At 60.3% G+C, this 17,674-nt stretch overlaps 1 protein-coding gene across 2 annotated transcripts; it reads right to left on the bottom strand.

Moving 5' to 3' along the window:
* Window positions 1-657: 657 nt before the first annotated feature.
* Window positions 658-16,893, bottom strand: MYO1F (myosin IF). 2 transcript variants are annotated; one of them, XM_050321369.1, is made up of 28 exons: window positions 16,810-16,893; window positions 13,215-13,352; window positions 11,406-11,495; window positions 10,871-10,965; window positions 10,235-10,322; window positions 9,959-10,048; window positions 9,308-9,439; window positions 9,093-9,227; window positions 8,878-9,010; window positions 8,384-8,580; window positions 8,210-8,290; window positions 7,603-7,689; window positions 7,384-7,470; window positions 6,925-7,092; window positions 6,752-6,837; window positions 6,391-6,472; window positions 6,180-6,286; window positions 5,809-5,907; window positions 4,958-5,102; window positions 4,742-4,856; window positions 3,943-4,112; window positions 3,704-3,849; window positions 3,295-3,441; window positions 3,066-3,214; window positions 2,716-2,799; window positions 2,390-2,594; window positions 1,396-1,562; window positions 658-1,304 (listed from the first exon to the last, which is right to left on the bottom strand). In XM_050321369.1, exons 1-28 carry the CDS (start codon window positions 16,810-16,812, stop codon window positions 1,228-1,230), a joined length of 3,303 nt encoding a protein of 1,100 aa, XP_050177326.1. In that variant the 5' UTR covers window positions 16,813-16,893; the 3' UTR covers window positions 658-1,227. The 2 variants fall into 2 exon arrangements, with proteins under 2 accessions (XP_050177326.1, XP_050177327.1); XM_050321370.1 differs by lacking the exon at window positions 658-1,304 and having other exon boundaries at window positions 1,415-1,562; window positions 3,100-3,214.
* Window positions 16,894-17,674: the final 781 nt, after the last annotated feature.

Here is a 17,674-nt window from a genome sequence, read left to right on the forward strand (position 1 = left end):
CACAGGGGTGGTAATTCCCCATATTGGGCCGGGGGAGGGGGGGGAAAGAACCGTTTTCAGTGTGGAGTCAAGGGAGACTTCCCATCCCTCTGCCACCCCCACCCCAGAGGTCCCGTCTGTGGGACACGGGTAATGTGCGTGCTGGGGCAGCGGGAAGCGGCAGGGAGGAAGAGGAGGGCTGGGATGTGATGCTGAGGCAGGGCCATGTGGGATCACGGCTGTCGTCACTTCCCCCGGCGGGAGGGGGCGGGAAGGGGGTGGGGGAAAAGGCAGACACGAGCCCTGAGATGTCGGCCCCGTCCATCCCTTCCCCTGCTGCAAACCTCCTGGAACAGCCTTGGGTCGGAATCAGCCCCCACCCAAAACCCCCCACCCGGCCACAGCTGTCCCACTGTCCCGTGGGTTTGGGGTGGAGAGCATCCCCAAATCCCGTCCTGGGAGTTCGGGATGTAGAGCGTCCCTGAATCCCAAGGATGGTGGTTTCCACCCCACGCATCGACCCTGGCCCCCCATAGATGAGACCCCCACTCTGCAAACCGGGGGAGGGGGGGGGGCAGCACCCCTCTGACAACCATCAGAGAAAGATGTCACAGCTCCGTGGGCTTTGTCTAATCGATCCTTGGAGCTTTTCCTGTGAGAAATCAGGGATTGGTGATGGTGCCCCGGTCCTGCTTTGCCGCTGCCCTGGCAGCTCCCACCGGCTGTGAGTGATCCAGAGCCATGCCAGGACGTGGAGGTGCCTGAGCTGAATTCCTGGGGGAGCTGGTTTCTGTATTCAACCTCTTCTGGAGGGTTCAGTGTGGGTGGAATGGGGCTGCCTCCCATAAGTGTCTGCCCGCACTGCAGCTCTTGTCACGGGGCCAGGGGGAGCCCCAGGATGGCATCGGTGTGAAACACAACCCCCAAACCAAATTTCTGAGTGGGATTTGCCGAGTCTGGCTGTTTACCATAATTATTAACAACAATCCCATTTATACCCCATGATAGTTTCAGTCCCAGGGTATGAACAAGCAGCAAAGAGCCCGTCCTTGCCGTGGGAATGCCACCAGCTAAAGCAGCTGTGGGATTCAGCGTTTGGCACCGACACAGTCCGGGGAGCGGGAAGAGCTCCCTCCATAAAAAACGGTGGAGAACTACCATGGATCCATGTGGCACATCCTCCCAGAGGTGGGCTGGGAGGGTGCTGACCCCCTCCTCGCCCCCAGCCCCGTGGTCGCTGCGCCCAGCTCAGATCTTCTGCACGTAGTTCCCGGGGAAAAGCCCTTCCCTGCCGTGCAGGCGGCCTTTCCACCAGCCCGAGATATCTGGGAAGGGGGAAAACCAGCACAGGTCAGGGGTGGGGGAGCACTGCCACAGCGGGGAGAGACGCTGGGCAAGGCCAAGAGGTTTTGGTACCTTCCAGCAGGATGTCGATGATGTCCCCCACGTTGAAGCTGAGCTCGTCCACGTCCTGCCCCACGTACTGGTAGAGCGCCTGGCACCGTGGCACGGCCGCCTTGGGCTGGGCCTTGGGCCGGCGGGCTGGGGGTGGCCTCTGGCTCACACTGCGCCGGCGCTGCATCCTGGGGGCATGGGGGGACAAATGGGGTCCATACCAGCAGGGCAGGAGGGTGTGTGGGGTGCTGCTGCTCCCTCCTTTCCCGTCCTGCCCTCCCGCACCCCTGGGATGCTCCGTGTCTGCAGCGCGGGTGGGTCCTCCCAGTGAAGGGACTGGGGAGAACTAGGCCGGGATGTGCTGCTCCCTCCTTCCCCATCCTGTTGCCCCACACCCATTGGGATGCTCTGTGCCTGCAGGTGGGTCCTCCCAGTGCAGGGACTGAGAGAACTGGGCCAGGATGCTCTGCACCCTCCTTCCTATCCTTTTGCTCCACACCCACGGGGTGCTCTGTGCCTGCAGGTGGGTCTTCCAGTGCAGGGACTGGGAGAACTGGGCTGGGATGCTCTGCACCCTCCTTTCCTATCCTGCTGTCACCTACCCACGGGATGCCCTGTGCCTTCAGATGGGTCTTCCCAGTGCAGGGACTGGGAGAACTGGGCTGGGATACTCTGCACCCTCCTTTTCCATCCTGCTGTCCCACAGCCATGAGACCTGCAAATGGGTCTTCCCAGTGCAAGGACTGGGAGAACTGAGGCAGGATGTGCTGCTCCCTCCTTCCCATCCTGTCATCCCACATCCCTGGGATGCTCTGTCTCTGCAGCACTGGGTGGGTCCTCCCAGTGCAGGGACTGGGAGAACTGGGATGCACAAGAGCCTGGGAGATGTGTCCTGCCAGCAAAGGCAGGTTGCCCCAACCTGGTCTGCTCCTCAAAGGGGAAAGAGCATCTCCTGGCACTGGTGGCAGTGGGAGGGGAGGATAAGTCAGGGAGTAGGACATGGGACAGGACCTACCCAGCCACTCCCTGGTCAGGCACGTTGAGGAAATCCATGTTGTGCTCAGATGGGGGCCTGGATGTCCTGGGCTGGTGGCCAGTGTTCCGGGGGAGAAGTGCTGTGGCCGGTGGGCCCCGTGTCTGCTTCTGGGGGGTCTTGTAAGTGTCCCTCTGTGGCCGCCCATCGCCCTGTGGGAACTGGGGTGCCCCGTTCCTGCAGGCTCCTGGAAGATCCCGTCCCAGGATGGTGCATTAGGGGGGGTCCCTGCTCAGCCTGCACCCTCTGGGAGTGCAGCACTGGCTGGATCCAGGCTGGGGTCTCCTCCCTGGCACCCCCCTCCTCACCTCTGGGTGCTGGTGGGGCGGTCCGGGAGGGTGCTGGGAGCCTGCTGCCACCTCTGCTCTGCGTTGCCCCCTTCCTTGTGGGCTCTGGGGGGACACAAGCCCCCCGTTAGTTGATGGTCCTCAGAGCCAGCTGAGGGGGCTTCTCCCCCATTTCTACCCAGCTGTCCTGTTCCCCAAAGCCCCCCGTGCTGCCCCATCACCCCAATGGGTCCCTCCTGGGTGAGACGCAAACCCAGCAGGGCCGGGCACGCACTGGCTCACCCCGATATTCCCAGGCCTCCAGCTGTGCCCTGCAGCCCCAGCGCTCCTGTGTGCCCCCCTTGCCACCCCCTGGGTGCCCTGGCACTCACTGGCATTCCTGGGGAGCCCATCCCCGATGCTGACCGTAAGGGTTTTGCCTCCAGCCTTGAGGGCGGCCACGTCGCCCTGTCCTCTGATGAAGGTGACGTTGCGGGTGCCACCACCGCCCCAGCCCTCCTTCTTCACCCGAAACTGTAGTCTGTGGGAGAGAGGGGACCATTACAGCACGGTGACAGGGCCCTGTCCTGCTTTGTCACCTCTCCTGGCCCCCATTCTTACGTGTCCTTGAAGGAGAGGGGTAGCTTGGAGCGGGTGAGCTCCTCGAAGCGTTTGCACAACAGGCTGATCAGCTCCGTCTTGAAGATGGACTCCAAGAAGTTGTCGGCGTCCTTCTCGTGGAGGATGAAGAAGTCATCCTGCCTGGTGCTGGGGGAGCAATCCCAGTTTGGGGGGTGTCAGTAGGAGGCAAGGCTGGTGCCAGCTGGGCACTGGGGGCCCAGTGATTTGGCTGGAAAACTCCCAGACCTCTAAAGCCCCATCTGCAAAGCATCCTGTGGGGAGCCTCCTCCCCGCAGCTCGATGATCTGGTGCCTCTATAAACAAGGGGGTGGGGGCCACCAGGGCATGGGGGAGGGCTGGTGGAGGTTGAGGTGACCCCTCCATGTGGAGCCCGAGCTAAAGGACACACCTCAGCGAGACTCCGCTCACCGCCTGGAGCTCCACCTTCTTCTTGAGCACCTCCTTGATCTGCCCCTTCTCAGGGCCCTTCTTCACCTTCTCCCGCCCGATCAGGTAGAAGTACTTGGGGGTGAGGATGAAATCCCGCTTGATGGGCTGGGAAAGGGGCAGGAGAGGGTGGTGAGGGGTGTTTGCTGAGGGGGCACCTGCCACCACGGCCAGTGCCAAGCCACGGGCGTGTCCGTGTACCTTGAACCTCCGGTCGTATTTGGTGATGGAGTCGGCGAAGTCGATCCGCTCCCGCTTGGCCAGGAACTGGCGCAGCTCCGGCCGCTCCTCCATGCCCAGGTAATCGCCCACGAAATTCCTGTTGATGCTGTTCCTCCTCCGCTCCTTGAAGTTGTAGAGGATGCTGGCAGCTGCAAAAGAACCCCAAAACAACTCTGGTTAGACAGAGTGCTGGTGGCTCAGAGCCCTCCCAAACCAGCTGTGGGATCTGTCACATGGATCACAGCGGCAAGAAGTGGGGCTTGTTTTATCCCATGGGAGGAATCCCAGCTGCTTGAGCCTGGCTGGCTTGGAAACCCATTGACTGCCTTCACAAACCCTTGTGCTTGTGGGAAGGAGGGATGGTCACAGCTGCTTTCTGGATTTTCCTCCTTGATTTTTCACTGCATGTTTGGGAGGGTGGGAAAACCCTTGGAGGGGAGGTCAGGCAGGGACCACTGGGCTTTCCCTTCCCTCTGCCAGTGCTGACTCCCAGCTACTCCTCTCCATCCTTGTGCGGGCAATGAAATGCAGAACGAGACAGCACAAGGATCTGCTTCTGTCCTACGGCCCCTCCCAGGGCTGGAAACAAGAGCAAGAGATCTGTGCCCTCCTTTTAAGACACGGGAAAAGACTCTGGATATCTCATGGTCTGGTTTCTCTTCACCCCCCTCCTCATCAGTACCACAATTAGGAGTGGGGATGCTACTCTGGTAGATGAGTTGCCCTGATGAAAGGCCCCCTAAAAGGGGTGCTGGGGTGCTGGTGTCCACGTCCTTACCCTCCTCTCTCATCTGCTCGTACTTCCTGATGGCGACGTGCCGGCGCCAGGCCTTCTGGATCACGCGGGCAAAGCCGTCGAATTTCCTCTCCCGCATCTCCTCGAGGAGGAAGAGCTGGGAGGGGCACGGAGTGCTGAGCGTGGCTGTCCAGGACACCCCACCCCAGTGTCCCCTTTGGGGTGGTGGGGGGAGTGCAGGGCCAGGGGGGCACCCACCGACTCGGGGTTCTTGACGAACACTTTGCTGCGGCCCATCTGGTACTGGTCGGGGTCCATGTGGACGGAGTGCAGCAGGTGCTGCACCCCTTGCCGCTCGTCCCCGCGCCACGACGGCCACGTCTCGGGGGTGAGGATGGCGTAGCTGCGGAGAGAGACACTGCATCAGGGAATCATGGATGGGTGGGGTTGGGTTGGGTTGGAAGGGATCTTAAAGATCGTCTCGTTCCACACCCCCCTGCCATGGGTAGGGACACCTTCCACTAGCCCAGGTTGCTCCAAGACACGTCCAACCTGGCCTTGGACACTTTCAGGGATGGGGCAGCCACAGCTTCTCTGGGAAAGCTGTGCCAGGGCCTCGCCACCCTCACAGGGAGGAATTTCTTCCTAATGAAAAACTGTGTCACAGCTGGACTGCAGGGATCTGCCATCCCCCGTCCCACTTCAGGCAGGTGTGTAGTGGTGCTGCCTGGCTGTGTCTTCATGATCCACAGCACTGGGAGGCCAACTTGGGGTACAAGAGGAAGATATCTGGGGTTCCCACCACCCCTGATACAGCAACATAAAGTGCTTTTCACAAGAGAAGGCAGAGACAGGACAAGGGGAAAAGGATTCAAATTGAAAAAGAGAAGGTTTAGATGGGATATTGGGAAGGAATCCTTCCCTGGGAGGGTGGGGAGGCCCTGGCACAGGCTGCCCAGAGCAGCTGTGGCTGCCCCATCCCTGGAAGTGTCCAAGACCAGGTTGGAGCAACCTGGGCTATTGGAAGGTGTCCCTGCCCATGGCAGGGTGTTGGATTAATTAATCCTAAATTTATAAAACAATTAAATGAATCCCCCGTGGTCACTCACCGTTGCAGGAATTTGTGGAAGAGCCGGCGGTAGGCGAATCCCGCCCGGCGCACCCGGATGTTCTCCTTCAGCCCCAGGTACTCCACTTGGTGCTTCACCCTGCAGAGCCAGGAGGGACAGTGTGGGATGGCAGGTCAGAGTGGGACCTGCTGGGGCCCTTTGGCCCCTGTTTGCACGGGGATGGGTGTGAGAGCTTCTCGGGGCTCAGATGGGTGATGCACCTAAAGGGGATGGTGTGTCCCCACACACACTCCTCGTGCTGCCCTGGATCTGTGGGCAGCTCAGAGGGACCAGATTTTGGAGGAAAGCCCATCTTGGCCACCTCTCCATGGCTGTGTCCCATTCCCTGGGCTCTGTGGGCTCCCTGTTACCTGCTCTCCTCCCAGTCCCGGGGTTTCTTGGTCTCGTTGGGTTTGATGCAGCGGATGTAGTGTGGGGTGCACTTCATTAGCGTGTTCACCAGGTTGTTGGCCTGTTTCTGTTGCAAGGATCGACCTCTGGAGCATTCAAGGTGTTGGTGGGAGCCCATCACCCTGCTGCTGACCCAGGGGCAGCCACTGTCCTGCAGCTCATGGGACATACCTTGATTTTGGAGCCTGCCGTGGTCGGTCGTCCCTTTTTGTCAGAATCAAGTTTTTCTGGGAAAAGCATCCGGATGAAACCACTGGAAGGGAGGTGACAGTCCCCAGGTGAGAGCTGCCAGGCTCCCCAGGCTCAGAAGGTTCACTGCTGGTGGTTGAGCCCCCCCTTCTCCCAGACCTGCAGCCCTGGGATGTCACCTGGGGGGACATCACCTGGGGGGGCCCGTGGGGCGACGCAAGATGCTGAGCACCCCGAGCTGTGGTTCCCACAAAAGCAGGATCAGCCCTTATGATCTGGATGCCGAGGATGCTGCCCTGTGCCCCAGCCCTTTTGGGGTGTGCCCAGAACTACCAGGACTCACAATTCACTGCTCTGCATGAGCTCGATGAGGTCGGTGAACAGCACGTCCCGGTTGCGCTCGCAGAAGCCGTTCACGTCGTAGGACACCTGGGGACACGAGGGGACCTCAGCCCCCTGCCCTGGTGGCCAGGTGAAGGGTGTGGGGCTCAGGGTGTGGGGCCTGGGGTGCTGTACCTTGCCTGCATAGTGGTGGATGACGAAGCCCGAGCTCCAGCTGTTGAAGTGCTCGTGGGTGCCCACGGCCGCCTGCAGCTTCTGCAGCAGGGTCTGGTCCGCGCCCTCGCCCGTGGCGTGCATGGTGGCACACACGTCATCCAGGACGCTCATGATCCCAGGGGGGTTCTGGCAGAGGGAGAGAGAAGCCATGGGTGTCCAAAGGTCCCAGTCCTGCAGCTGGCTGTGCTGGTCAAAGCTGTTTCGTGCTGAACCTCAGCTTAGGTCAAGGACGCAGAGGAGAGTCAAGGGTAAAAGTCCAGGTTGGAGCAACCTGGTCTAGTGGAGGGTATCCCTGCCCAGGGCAGCAGGTGGAATGAGATGCTACCCATCCCAGCCCACCCAGCCCCCCCAGCCCCCGCTCCCTGGGTGCCTCTGCTCCCTGAGAAAGCCTCCCCTGGCAGAGGGGACCCCACTCACCAGCTTGTTCTCTATCAGGTCACACACCACCTTGTTGTTGAAGTACTGGATCTGGGTCCACTTGATGCCCTCCTGCACATATTCTTCCTGGGGAAGCACAGGGGGAGCTGTGTGGGCTCAGGAGACCCCCCTGCTCCAGCTGTGCCAGGGAGGAGGGAGGGTGCAGGAATTGGGCTGCTGGCACAGCCCTGCTGCCTCCCAGCCCAGCACCCCCTGTACCTGCTCTGCCTTCAGGGTCAGCTCTATGAAGATCTGCTGCAGCTTCTCATTCACAAAGTTGATGCAGAATTGCTCAAAGCCATTTTTCTGCACAAGTACAAAAGATGAAAGAGGAAGCAGGGCTGAGTTGTCTTCTGCTCCTCTGGCTTGTTCAGGGGACTTCAACCAACAGAGCCTTTGGGTGCTGCTCCAGGACCCTTCTTGGGGTCTGACAGCCCCCTGATCCAGCTGCTCTCCTTGCTGCAGGAGCAGGGAAGGACATTCCCAGCTGGACAAAGCAACAACTTCCTCGTGGAGGGGAAGAGGAGAGGCAGACACTGATGTCTGTGGTGACCAGTGACAGAACCCAAAGGAATGGCCTGAAGTTCTGTCAGGGGAGGTTTGGGTTGGATATTAGGAAAATCTTCTCCCCCTAGCAGGTGGTCAGGCACTGAAACAACCTCCCCAGGGTAGGGGTCATGCAAAAAGGCTGAAGGAGAGTTTGGGTAACGCTCTCAGGGACAGGCTGGGATTGTTGGGGTGTCCTGTGCAGGGCCAGGAGCTGGACTGACAACCCCTGTGGGTCCCTTCCAACTCGGGATATTCTGTGAACCCTGCAAACACACACCTGGAATATCTCGAAGCCGTAGATGTCCAGCACCCCGATGCTGTACTCCTCGTGCGGCTTCTGCATGGCCCTGTTGATGGACTGTGGGGAGAGGGGACGAGCCGTCACCAGGGGTGCGAGGCAGTGGGATTGGCTCTCTCTGGAGCAGATGGTGACCCCCAGAGCACCACCCACCTCCACGAGGAAGTCGAAGACGCGGGCGTAGAGCCCCTTGGCCAGGGCGTCGCGGGTGTAGGCCGCCTGCTCCACGTTGAGGGTGACGGTGATGGACTCGGAGCGGCCGCCCCACTTGCTGTCCATCTTCCTGCTGGTCACCTTCTCGTTCAGGCGGTCCTGGTCGACTCCCAGCAGGTAGGCAGGGAAGGCCAGGGCTGGGCAGAGCAGGGGGGTGGTCAGGCTGGCTGTACACCCACAGCCCCGGCTGAGACCCCCAGTCCCGTCCCAGGACAGCGGTGAGTGGGGATATGGGATGGGCCCTTCCTCTGCCAAACTGCAGCAACTCCTGCCATCCATCCCCTTGCCCATTTGCTTGCTGCCTCAGTTTCTCCACCTCTAACCATCTTCTGCCTCCCTCCTCTGCCAGGGAATTTGTGACAGTTTGCCCCTCATTTCCAGGAGTTTCTTTAACCATCCCCACCCACCCTCCCCGGAGCTACTTAGCGACTCACAGTCGGCGTTTTCCACCCGGGCGTAGTTCCCTTCCTCCCGAAAGCTGATGTTTCCCAGGTGGAGGATCCCTGCCACGATCTGCAGCACCAGCTGCTGGTCCTCGCCCCGGATGCCGATGACCTGCATGGCATTCTGGGGTGGGGGGGGAAACAGGGAGCCCGTCACCCTCCTCCCAGCCGCGGAGGCTCTGGGGACCCCCCTCCCGGGCACTCACCATGGTCTCATGGAAGTCGCTGCGGTCATCCGTGCCCTCCACCTGGTAGGTGTCCGTCTGGTTCAGGTAATAGTAATAATCCGGGCTCATGATGCCCAGGTTCTGTCGTTGCTCCTGGGACGCCCCTTCGATGAGCTGCGAGGGAACGAGGAGCTGCGGTTACCTGGCCTCTGGCTCCCCCTCCCAGCCCGGCGGCTCCTGAGCACCCCCGGTACCTGGTAGTAGATGTGGAAATTCCTCTCGCACTCGTTCTGGCTCACCACCCGCGACTTCTCCAGCAGGAAGTTGGAGATTTTCCCCCCGTCGGGTTCTCCGCCCCGGCTGAACTGGATCTCGAAGTACTTCCCCTGCCCCGGCACGGATGCTGCTCAGAGCCACGGCCCTGCTGCGGTTCCTCACTGCCCCCCAGCCCTGGCTGCTCTCCCCATTTTTTCCCTCCACGTGAGGAGCATTACTGGGATGTGCATCCCTGCTCGTGTGGAAACCTCTTTGCTCTCTACAACTGCCTGGAAGGAGGTTGGAGCCGGGTGGGCGTCAGTCTCTCCTCCCAGGTAATAAGCAGCAGGACAACAGGACTGGAGGAAATGATTGCCTCAAATTGCCCCCGGGGAAGGTTTAGGTTGGATATTATGAAAAATTCCTTCACTGAAAGGGTGGTCAGGCACAGGCACAGGTGCCCAGGGCACTGGTGGAGTCCCCATCCCTGGAAGGATTTAAAAGCTGTGTGGATGTGGCACCTGGGCACATGGGTTAGGGTGGCCCTGGCAGTGCTGTGTTAATGATTGGACTCGATGATCTTAAAGGTCTTTTTTAGCCTGAATTTGTCCGTGATCCTGTGACCCCCTGCACCTGCCCTGGCGACTCACAAAGCGGCTGGAGTTGTTGTTCCGGACAGTTTTGGCATTTCCAAAGGCTTCCAGCAGAGGGTTGGACTGCAGGATGATGTCCTTCACGTGCTGGGGGAAGAGCAAGGACAGGGCTGAGCTGGGGTGGTCACCCAGCTGTGCCCCACTACCTTGGGGTTGGGGACTTCGTATGTCCCCAGCCCAGAAGTGGCTGTTCTGTGAGGGGATTGGGGGCCAGGGTGGTGGGGAGAGACTGGGAGGTGAAGTGCCCCATGGCAGGGGTGACCACAGACCTACCTGCACTTTGTCCCCACCCCCGGACACTTTGGAGATGTAGCCCATGATGTATTTTGCTGCCACCGTTTTCCCGGCCCCGCTTTCTCCGCTGTGCAAATACCAAAGCAGAGGAGACTGTGAGATGGTCCCACCAGAGTCACCCACCCTGGGGGGCTTCAGGGGCTGATGCTGGAGCAGGACCAGAGGGTAACAGCGAGTTTTGGGGGCTGTGACTCCCACCCTGGGGATGGGGCTGCCCAGGTGCTCTGGGGTTTAAGTGGGACCAGAGCGTTTCTTGATGAGGAGATGTTGGGTTTCTTGTTGCTGGGTTTTGGAGGGGAGGAGGGGAAACCTGGGAGCCTCAAGGGGAAGTCTCTGGCCTTGCCCCACATCCTGACCATTTCCCTTGCAACACTCCACCGGAAAGGTGCATTGCACAAGGCTCTGGCCCTGCCTGGGACCACCCAGTGGCCCAGGGCATCGGGGTCCCTCCAGACACCACAGTGTCCCCCAGGACACTCCTGCCACTTCTTGCCATCACATGGCTGCTGTGTTTAACTGGGAAGCCCCCAGGTGGGGGGAGAAGGGGTGATGGGGGTACAGCCAGTCCCAGAGCAGTGACAGGGGGTCCCAGCTATGCCCAGTGTGCCCCAGTACCTGATGATGACACACTGGTTCTCCCCGTCGATCAGCATGTTCCGGTACATGTTGTCAGTCAGGGCGTAGATGTGGGGGGGATTTTCATACTGAGCCTAAAAAGGGGACAGAGGTGCTGAGCACAGAGCAGCCACCAACCCCCACCCTGCCCTGAGCCCTTCCCCACATCCCCTTAAACTTTCCCCACATGGGAATTAGTCTCTTCCCACAAGCCATGAGCTCATCAGCAGCACGTCCGAGGTTTTTTGACTCTCCCCTCCTCCCCGAGGAGCTCATCAGTGGGGGCAGAGCCACTCGGGCTGGATTTTACCATGTTTGGGTTGCTCTGGTGTGGATTTATGGGCTGAATTTCCCAGGAATGTGGGTTTGCTGCCGAGCCTCGTTACTGACGTGCTGGGGAGCACCGACCCCCCTGCAGCAGCCAAAGGGCTGGGGAGGAGGGGAACCCTCAGGGGACACCCCCAGGGGTTTTTAGCCAAAAGAGGGGTTCAAAACCGAGGGGATTTTGAACCCAGAGAGCCCGTGGCAGCCTCACCGCGCCCTGGTAGAGCTCGATCTCCCGGTCGGTGAAATACGGCATCTGCTTGAAGGGGTTCACGGAGATGAGCACGGGCCCGATGTAGGTCTGGGTGGCAGGTTAAGGTCTCTGTGTCCTTTCCCCTTCCCACTGCCCAATCCCACCCTGCAGGCAGCATCAGAGCAGTGGCAGGAAGGTGGGCTTGGCGTCCCTGCCACGCCGGGAATGCCGCGAGGGTTTTCCACTCGGAAGCTGCCGTGACTTGGCTTCGCTCCCTCAGCCCTGGGGTGTCCCCAGTGGTGTGAGGGACACTGGGCACAGCAGGAGCATCCCCTCAGCTCCCTGGCCTGGCTGAGGATCCACTCCAAGCAGGGCATCTCCAGCATCCCACAGTCTCCTGGAGTTCACACTCTGCTCACACTCACTCTGCAGCAGGAGCCCATCCCTGTTTTCCAGTCAGGGAAACTGAGGCACTGAGAGGCAAGAAACTGTGGGCTCCTGCCTTTCCCTGCTGCCACTCTGCTTCCCCAGCCCCTGCCTGCAGCATCTCCAGGTAACTCAGTGTGGGCAGGAGAGTGGAAAATCAGGGAATTGCACCTGGAAACGGCGCAGCAGCAGCAGCAGGATGGGAATGAGCCCCCAGCACCACGGGGAGATGGAGGTTGGGGACAGAGTGGTGCCAGTGGGATTACTTTGAACCCTTGATGTCCTGTTTTTGTCCCACCTGAGAGCAGGGCAGGGGGAGAGTGACCAAAGAGAGGGGCTTCTCTGGGAAATGCAGAAGTACAGGACGCTGAGTCACGGCTGGATGGAGCCCTGCGGGCAGCAGCACAAAAAAAAGGAAGAAAGACGCCGCGTGGGGTATCCTTTTCCTCCAAAACAGCAAAAAAAAAGCCAACCCCAAAGCCAGCCCCTGAACACACGTGAAGCCCCGGGGGCTGCGGGGGAGGAGGCGGTGTCCGCCCGGCCGGGACGGCATCGCCTTGTAAGGACAGAGCAGCATCTTCAGGGAAACCACATCCAGCGGCGTGGGCAGGAGACAGCCCTGCCGTCAGCCCAGAGAGAGCCCCCACCGTGCCCTGCTCTGTCCCCCGGGGGTCTGGGGTGCAGGTGAAGCTGGGATGGTGGTGCTGAGCCGGCCACGTCCCCAGGGAGGTGTGGGCTGAGCAACGAAGGGGCTCGGGGACACATCCCCGCCTCCAGCACGGGGCCTGAGGGTCACAGAGACTCGTGTCTGGTGCTCTGAGTGTCAGCTCTGCGATGGACTGGGCTGGGGATGGCACCGGGATTGGGTGCAAAACACTGAGCAGGGAGGGAGCTTTGCCCCCTGTGCTGGGTGAGGGCATCCCGTGTGTCCCGACACCGGTGGCACCCCCTCCCTGTGCCTGCAGGGATGCTCCTGCTCCACCCAGGGTTTGCCTGGCTTTGCTGTGGGTGCAGAGCAGCCACGCTGTGGGCACTGGGGAGGGTGGTGACAGCAGCAGGGGACAATGGTCACTCCTGTCACAGGCAGGTGGGGCTTGGGTGTGCAGGAGCAGTGGGAGAGAGCGGATGAGGGGCTTTGCTCAGGGCTTTGTGGCCACAAAGGAAGGACCAAAGTGGGTACCAGGGCACGGCAGGAGGGGGGTCTTGGTTGCTGGGTGCCAAGTACAAGTCAGTCTGGGAACGGCAACATTCCCCCAGCCGATCCCAATCCTGTCCCACCAGTGCAAGGGCAGGACACTCTGCAAGCACTGGGGCAGCCCCACTTTGTCCCACGTCCTGGCAAAGCCTTGGAGCCCGTCCCTGCTGCTCCCTGTCCCCATCCTGCTGCCCTGGGAAGGATACAAAGATGAAATCATCCATGAAACGCTTCTTGAGGTTCTCCACGATGGCCTCCTCGTTGATCTTGGAGAGCAGCACCATGTCGTCCACGCCGCTCTGCTTGACGTTCTGGCTCTGCCAGTGGAAGCGCTCCTTGCTGCCCTGCAGGGACACAGGGAATGTGTCACAGGGGCCACCACTGCGGCTCCAAAACTCCCCTGGAGCTGCTGAGAGCTGTGATTGGCCGCCCCCCAGCTCAGCTGTGGTTCCAAAATAGGTGCAACGAGGGGGGTTGGCCAAGCTGGGAGCTCCCAAAGCTACAGATCCAGCCCCACGCCCCTGGCTGGATCCCTCCCCACCACAGGTCTGGCACGAGCTGAGGAGCAGAGTGCTGAGACTGTGGGCACATCTGCACCATCACCCCTGCTCCTTGCAGCTCTAAAGAAGCAGCTGATGAACAGCCTCTGGTTATGAGTCAAAGAGGCACCAGAATAATGCAGCAGAAGGGGGGTGGTGGCATCCTCTGCCCACCCACATCCTCTTCGTACCAGGGCAGAGGTGCCACTGTGCCCCCATCACCGTTTCCCCCCTGCCCAGGGTGACCACCTGCACCCTCTTTCCAGCTGCCCCCCCCAGCTCGCCCAGCTTTGTCTCTGGGGCAGAGCAGGAAAACTGGGCTGTGGTTTAAGCCCTTGTGGGGTAAACACAGCCCTGGGAGCAGGGGGGGAGATTTCACCGTGCAGAAACCCCCCCAAAGGGCTCCCCCCACCCTTGATGCTGCAGGGGGAACGTGCTGGGCACAGCTGTGGTGCCTATGTGGCCCCTGGTGAGATGCTGGAGGGGACACCCTGTCTGGCCCTGCCTGTGGCCCCCCTGGGCCTGTCCCTTGTGGTTCCTCTTTTACCCCCAGTGCTCTGTCACCGATTTCACTTCTCCCCCGTCACCCCCAGCCTGTTACTCTTTCCATTTCCCTTTTCTCCTCTTCCCCTTTTGCTTCATTTTCCAGCTGCCTCTCAAAGGTTTCAGGCCTCTGGACCCTGATATCTTTGGACCCTGCTGTCAGCCCCCCTGTTTTAACAGCCCCCCACACCATCCCTGGGGGCTCATCACCACCCCCTCCCAGAGGGACCCTCATGGGATGTGGAGCTCAGCACCATCGTGCTGCTCCCCCTGTCCACCTCCCTCCTCACCAGGCTTTGCAACCCAAAATACCACCCAGGGCCCCCCAAACCCCAAATGCAACTCAAACCCCCATGGCTGGTGAAGGAGCTTTGGGCTTTGGAGCTGGGTCAGCTCAAGGGGGGTCCAAGGGGTAATGAGGCTGCTCACACAGCCTGAAACCACTGGGGGAGCTTCTCCTCTTCCTCCTGTTTGTTGGTTATGGGTCTTTCTCTTGCCTTTCCCTCCTGTTCCTGCCCTCCATCCTGATATCCCCTAGAAAATCCACCTGGAAAAATGCAGGTGGGCTCAGTCACCCACTCCAGGTCGCTTTGGAGTTGCCAGTGACCCCAGGAGCTGCTTCAACCAAAACCCTGAGCTTCAGGCAGAGAGGAGAGTGCCAGGAAGAGCCCATGGGAGTGCCAAACACCTCTGTTCCCTGTCCCCATCACCCCAAACCCTCTGGCACCGCTTCTGGCACCAAATTAAGGCAAATACAAGCATTTCCTGCACTGAAAGCTCAGAGATTTTGATCTGACACGCAGAGCTTCTCCTTCTCAGAGCTGTCAGTGGTGAGTGTGTGCCTTTGCCACCTCCTCTTCCTCTGGGCCAGCTCAGGTGCTTTCCTGGCTCTCAGCTGCAAGGAAAGCACCGGTTCGCTTTGAATGAAGGCTTTTGTCCTGGATATCTGCAAGGCTTTGGGTGTTTTCCACCCTGTTTCTGGGAGCACAGAGCCTGGCTTCCCTGAGCACATCCCAAGGGGTTTGCAGGGCCAGGGCTCACTGAAATCTTGGGGGAGGATGAAGAGGAATTATGATCTTTCCAAGCTGTGGCATTGCCCAAGCTTGGTGCCCAGCGAGCCCCCAGGGGATGGGGCTACAGGCAGCCCCCTGTGGGAGTGGGGGCACAAAATTTGCTTTAAGAGGTTTGGGGCAGCAGTTCCTCAGTCCCCTCCTCTGTCTAGGTCCCCTTCTTTACCCCAGGATGAAGTTAGGGGTGAACTGGAGAGCAGAGGTCCCCAGGGAACGGTGCCTGGACCAAACACCTCCACGAAGCCACTTCATCCTCCTGCCACGCAGGAAGAAGCTTTTGCCCACCCCTGACCTTCCAGGTGCCCTTTGCAGCCTCTGTGCATGAGGGACTTTGCTCCAGCAGTGATCCCATGCACGGCAGGTGACACATGAGGAGCCCACCAGCATCCCCAGGGATGTGGGGTGGGGACTGTCCCCACTGGGGCTCCGGATGCCCCTGGAGCTCAGACAGGATCACCGAGGCAGGGAGGGGAGCAGCCCCGTGGCAGCACTTGCAAAAAAACATCATGTTTTTCTTCAAAGCTGAGGCCTTAAACCACAAAAAAAAACCTGCAAGCCCCGAGCAGGGAGCGGATGCAGCCCAAGGTGTTTTATCTCGAGACGGGGCAGGCCCAGAGGCAGCAACACCTTAAAACCACCGGAAACCTCGAGAGGAGCAGCGGGGCTGTCACATCACTGTCACAACCAGGCACAGGCAGGGGTTGGGGGTTTGCCTGTGCAGCCCCACGGCCCTTGGAGAAGGCACAAAGCATCTCCAGGTGTTGGGTGGCAGTGGGGAGGGGACAGTGGCCGTGTCCCTGGGGGGACAGCAGCTGAGCAGCCTCTCGGAGGTGGCAGCCACAGCCGTGGGTGGGAGAAGCTTTGGTTTCAGCCTGGCCACTGTCCCCTTCCTGTCTGGGTGGTGGTGGCTGGGAACAGCATCCCCCCGGGAGCAGGGCCGTGGGCTGGAGGACACGGCTGTGACCCCACTGTGCGGACCCTCCCTCCCTGTCTGAGCATCTTCCTAATTTTCAGAGCTTTCATCTTCCTCTTCTGCCTCCAGAGCAACTTCCAGATGTGGCCACTGGCCCTCCAGCAGCCCCGTGTGCTGCCTGCAGCCCCTGCTCCCTGCATCTGCCGAGGGGGCAAGGGCCAATCATGGGGGCAAACACCCAGAGGGTCCCTCCTGGCCTGGGGCACAGGGCTGGCACCCCCAACCCCACGCTCTGCCTACCCCACACCGATGTCATCAGCACCCCAAAACCAGAAGCTCTGGTGGGAGGCTGGGCTGGGAGGAACACAAGGTTCTCCCGTGGGTACCACAGCAAAATCAAACCCATTTCGTGTCAGCCCAGACTCAATCCCTGGTGGGCTCCATCCTGCTCTGGGGGGCACCAACCCTGCACCCAGCACTGGCACCCATCCCTGGCTGCTCCCCACCTCTGTGTCCAGCCCCAGCACTGCTCCCTGTCCCCAAGCCTGGGAACACTGTCCCCTCTCCAGCAGGGACACTGGCAGGCTCCTGGCACCTCCCAGAAAGCAGCACAACTGGTGAAGGAGAGGACAGGTCTGAGGTGGCCCTGAGGTGGCAGGAAGAGGGGGTGACATCCCCAGGGTGCCCGAGAGGGACGGGGTGGGGGAGGCCCCAGGAGGGCCCCTCTTGCACTCACCATGGTGTCCCTGTGTCCTGCCCCCCGGGGGTGCTCAGGGGGTCCTGTCACCGAGGCTCTGGTGCCATCCCGGAGCACTTTGTGTTTCTGCTGCAGCTACAAATTGCGACTAGTATTTTTTTTTGTCCTCTCCTCCCACTTCCTCCTTTCGTGAGGGTTTGCTGGGGGTGGGGAGGACAAGAGTGGCTCTGCTGCCCTGGGACCCTGGGGTGGCCCTGCCCAACGGTGTCCCCATCTCTGCTGCTTGGTTGTGGGGGCCACCCACCTGGCTGGGCAGGTGGATGCTTCGTGGAGTCAGGCAGGGATGCTCAGAGCCTCCATAAAACCTGTCCCCACCCTGTGGTGACACGTCGATGTGACCTGTGATTTTAGGAGCAAGATGCTTCTGGTTGCTGCTTTTTTGGGTTTTTTTTTCCTTTCAGGTCTTTTAAATAGAAGAGGCCACCCCTGAGGAGCAGAGATGACCTGTCACTGTGGCAGGAAGCCAAGGACAGCTCTGACTGCCATGTCCCTTCTGTCCCCTGGAGACAAACCATCCCGAGATCACAGAACTGTGAAATGGTTTGGGTTGGAAGAGAACTTAAAGCTCATCTCATTCCACCCCCCTGCCATGGGCAGGGACACCTTCCACTAGCCCAGGTTGCTCCAGCCTGGCCTTGGACACTTCCAGGGATGGGGCAGCCACAGCTTCTCTGGGAATTCCTTCTCAACCCCTCACCACCCTCCCAGGGAAGAATCCCTTCCCAATATCCATCCATCCCTGCCCTCTGGCACTGGGAAGCCATTCCCTGTGTCCTGTCCCTCCATCCCTTGTCCCCAGTCCCTCTCCAGCTCTCCTGGAGCCCCTTTAGGCCCTGCAAGGGGC

Source organism: Myiozetetes cayanensis, unplaced genomic scaffold, assembly GCF_022539395.1.
Source record: "Myiozetetes cayanensis isolate MyiCay16 unplaced genomic scaffold, myiCay2020 scf26, whole genome shotgun sequence".
NCBI classification, from domain to species: Eukaryota; Metazoa; Chordata; class Aves; order Passeriformes; family Tyrannidae; genus Myiozetetes; species Myiozetetes cayanensis.

Excerpts from the sequence above, each read along its gene's own strand:
- MYO1F (XM_050321369.1), bottom strand. Across the intron at positions 10,323-10,870 it reads AACCAGTGTGTCATCATCAG|CGGAGAAAGCGGGGCCGGGA; the intron begins GTACTGGGGCAC and ends GTATTTGCACAG. Across the intron at positions 3,215-3,294 it reads CCCCTCTCCTTCAAGGACAC|ACTACAGTTTCGGGTGAAGA; the intron begins GTAAGAATGGGG and ends TCTCTCCCACAG.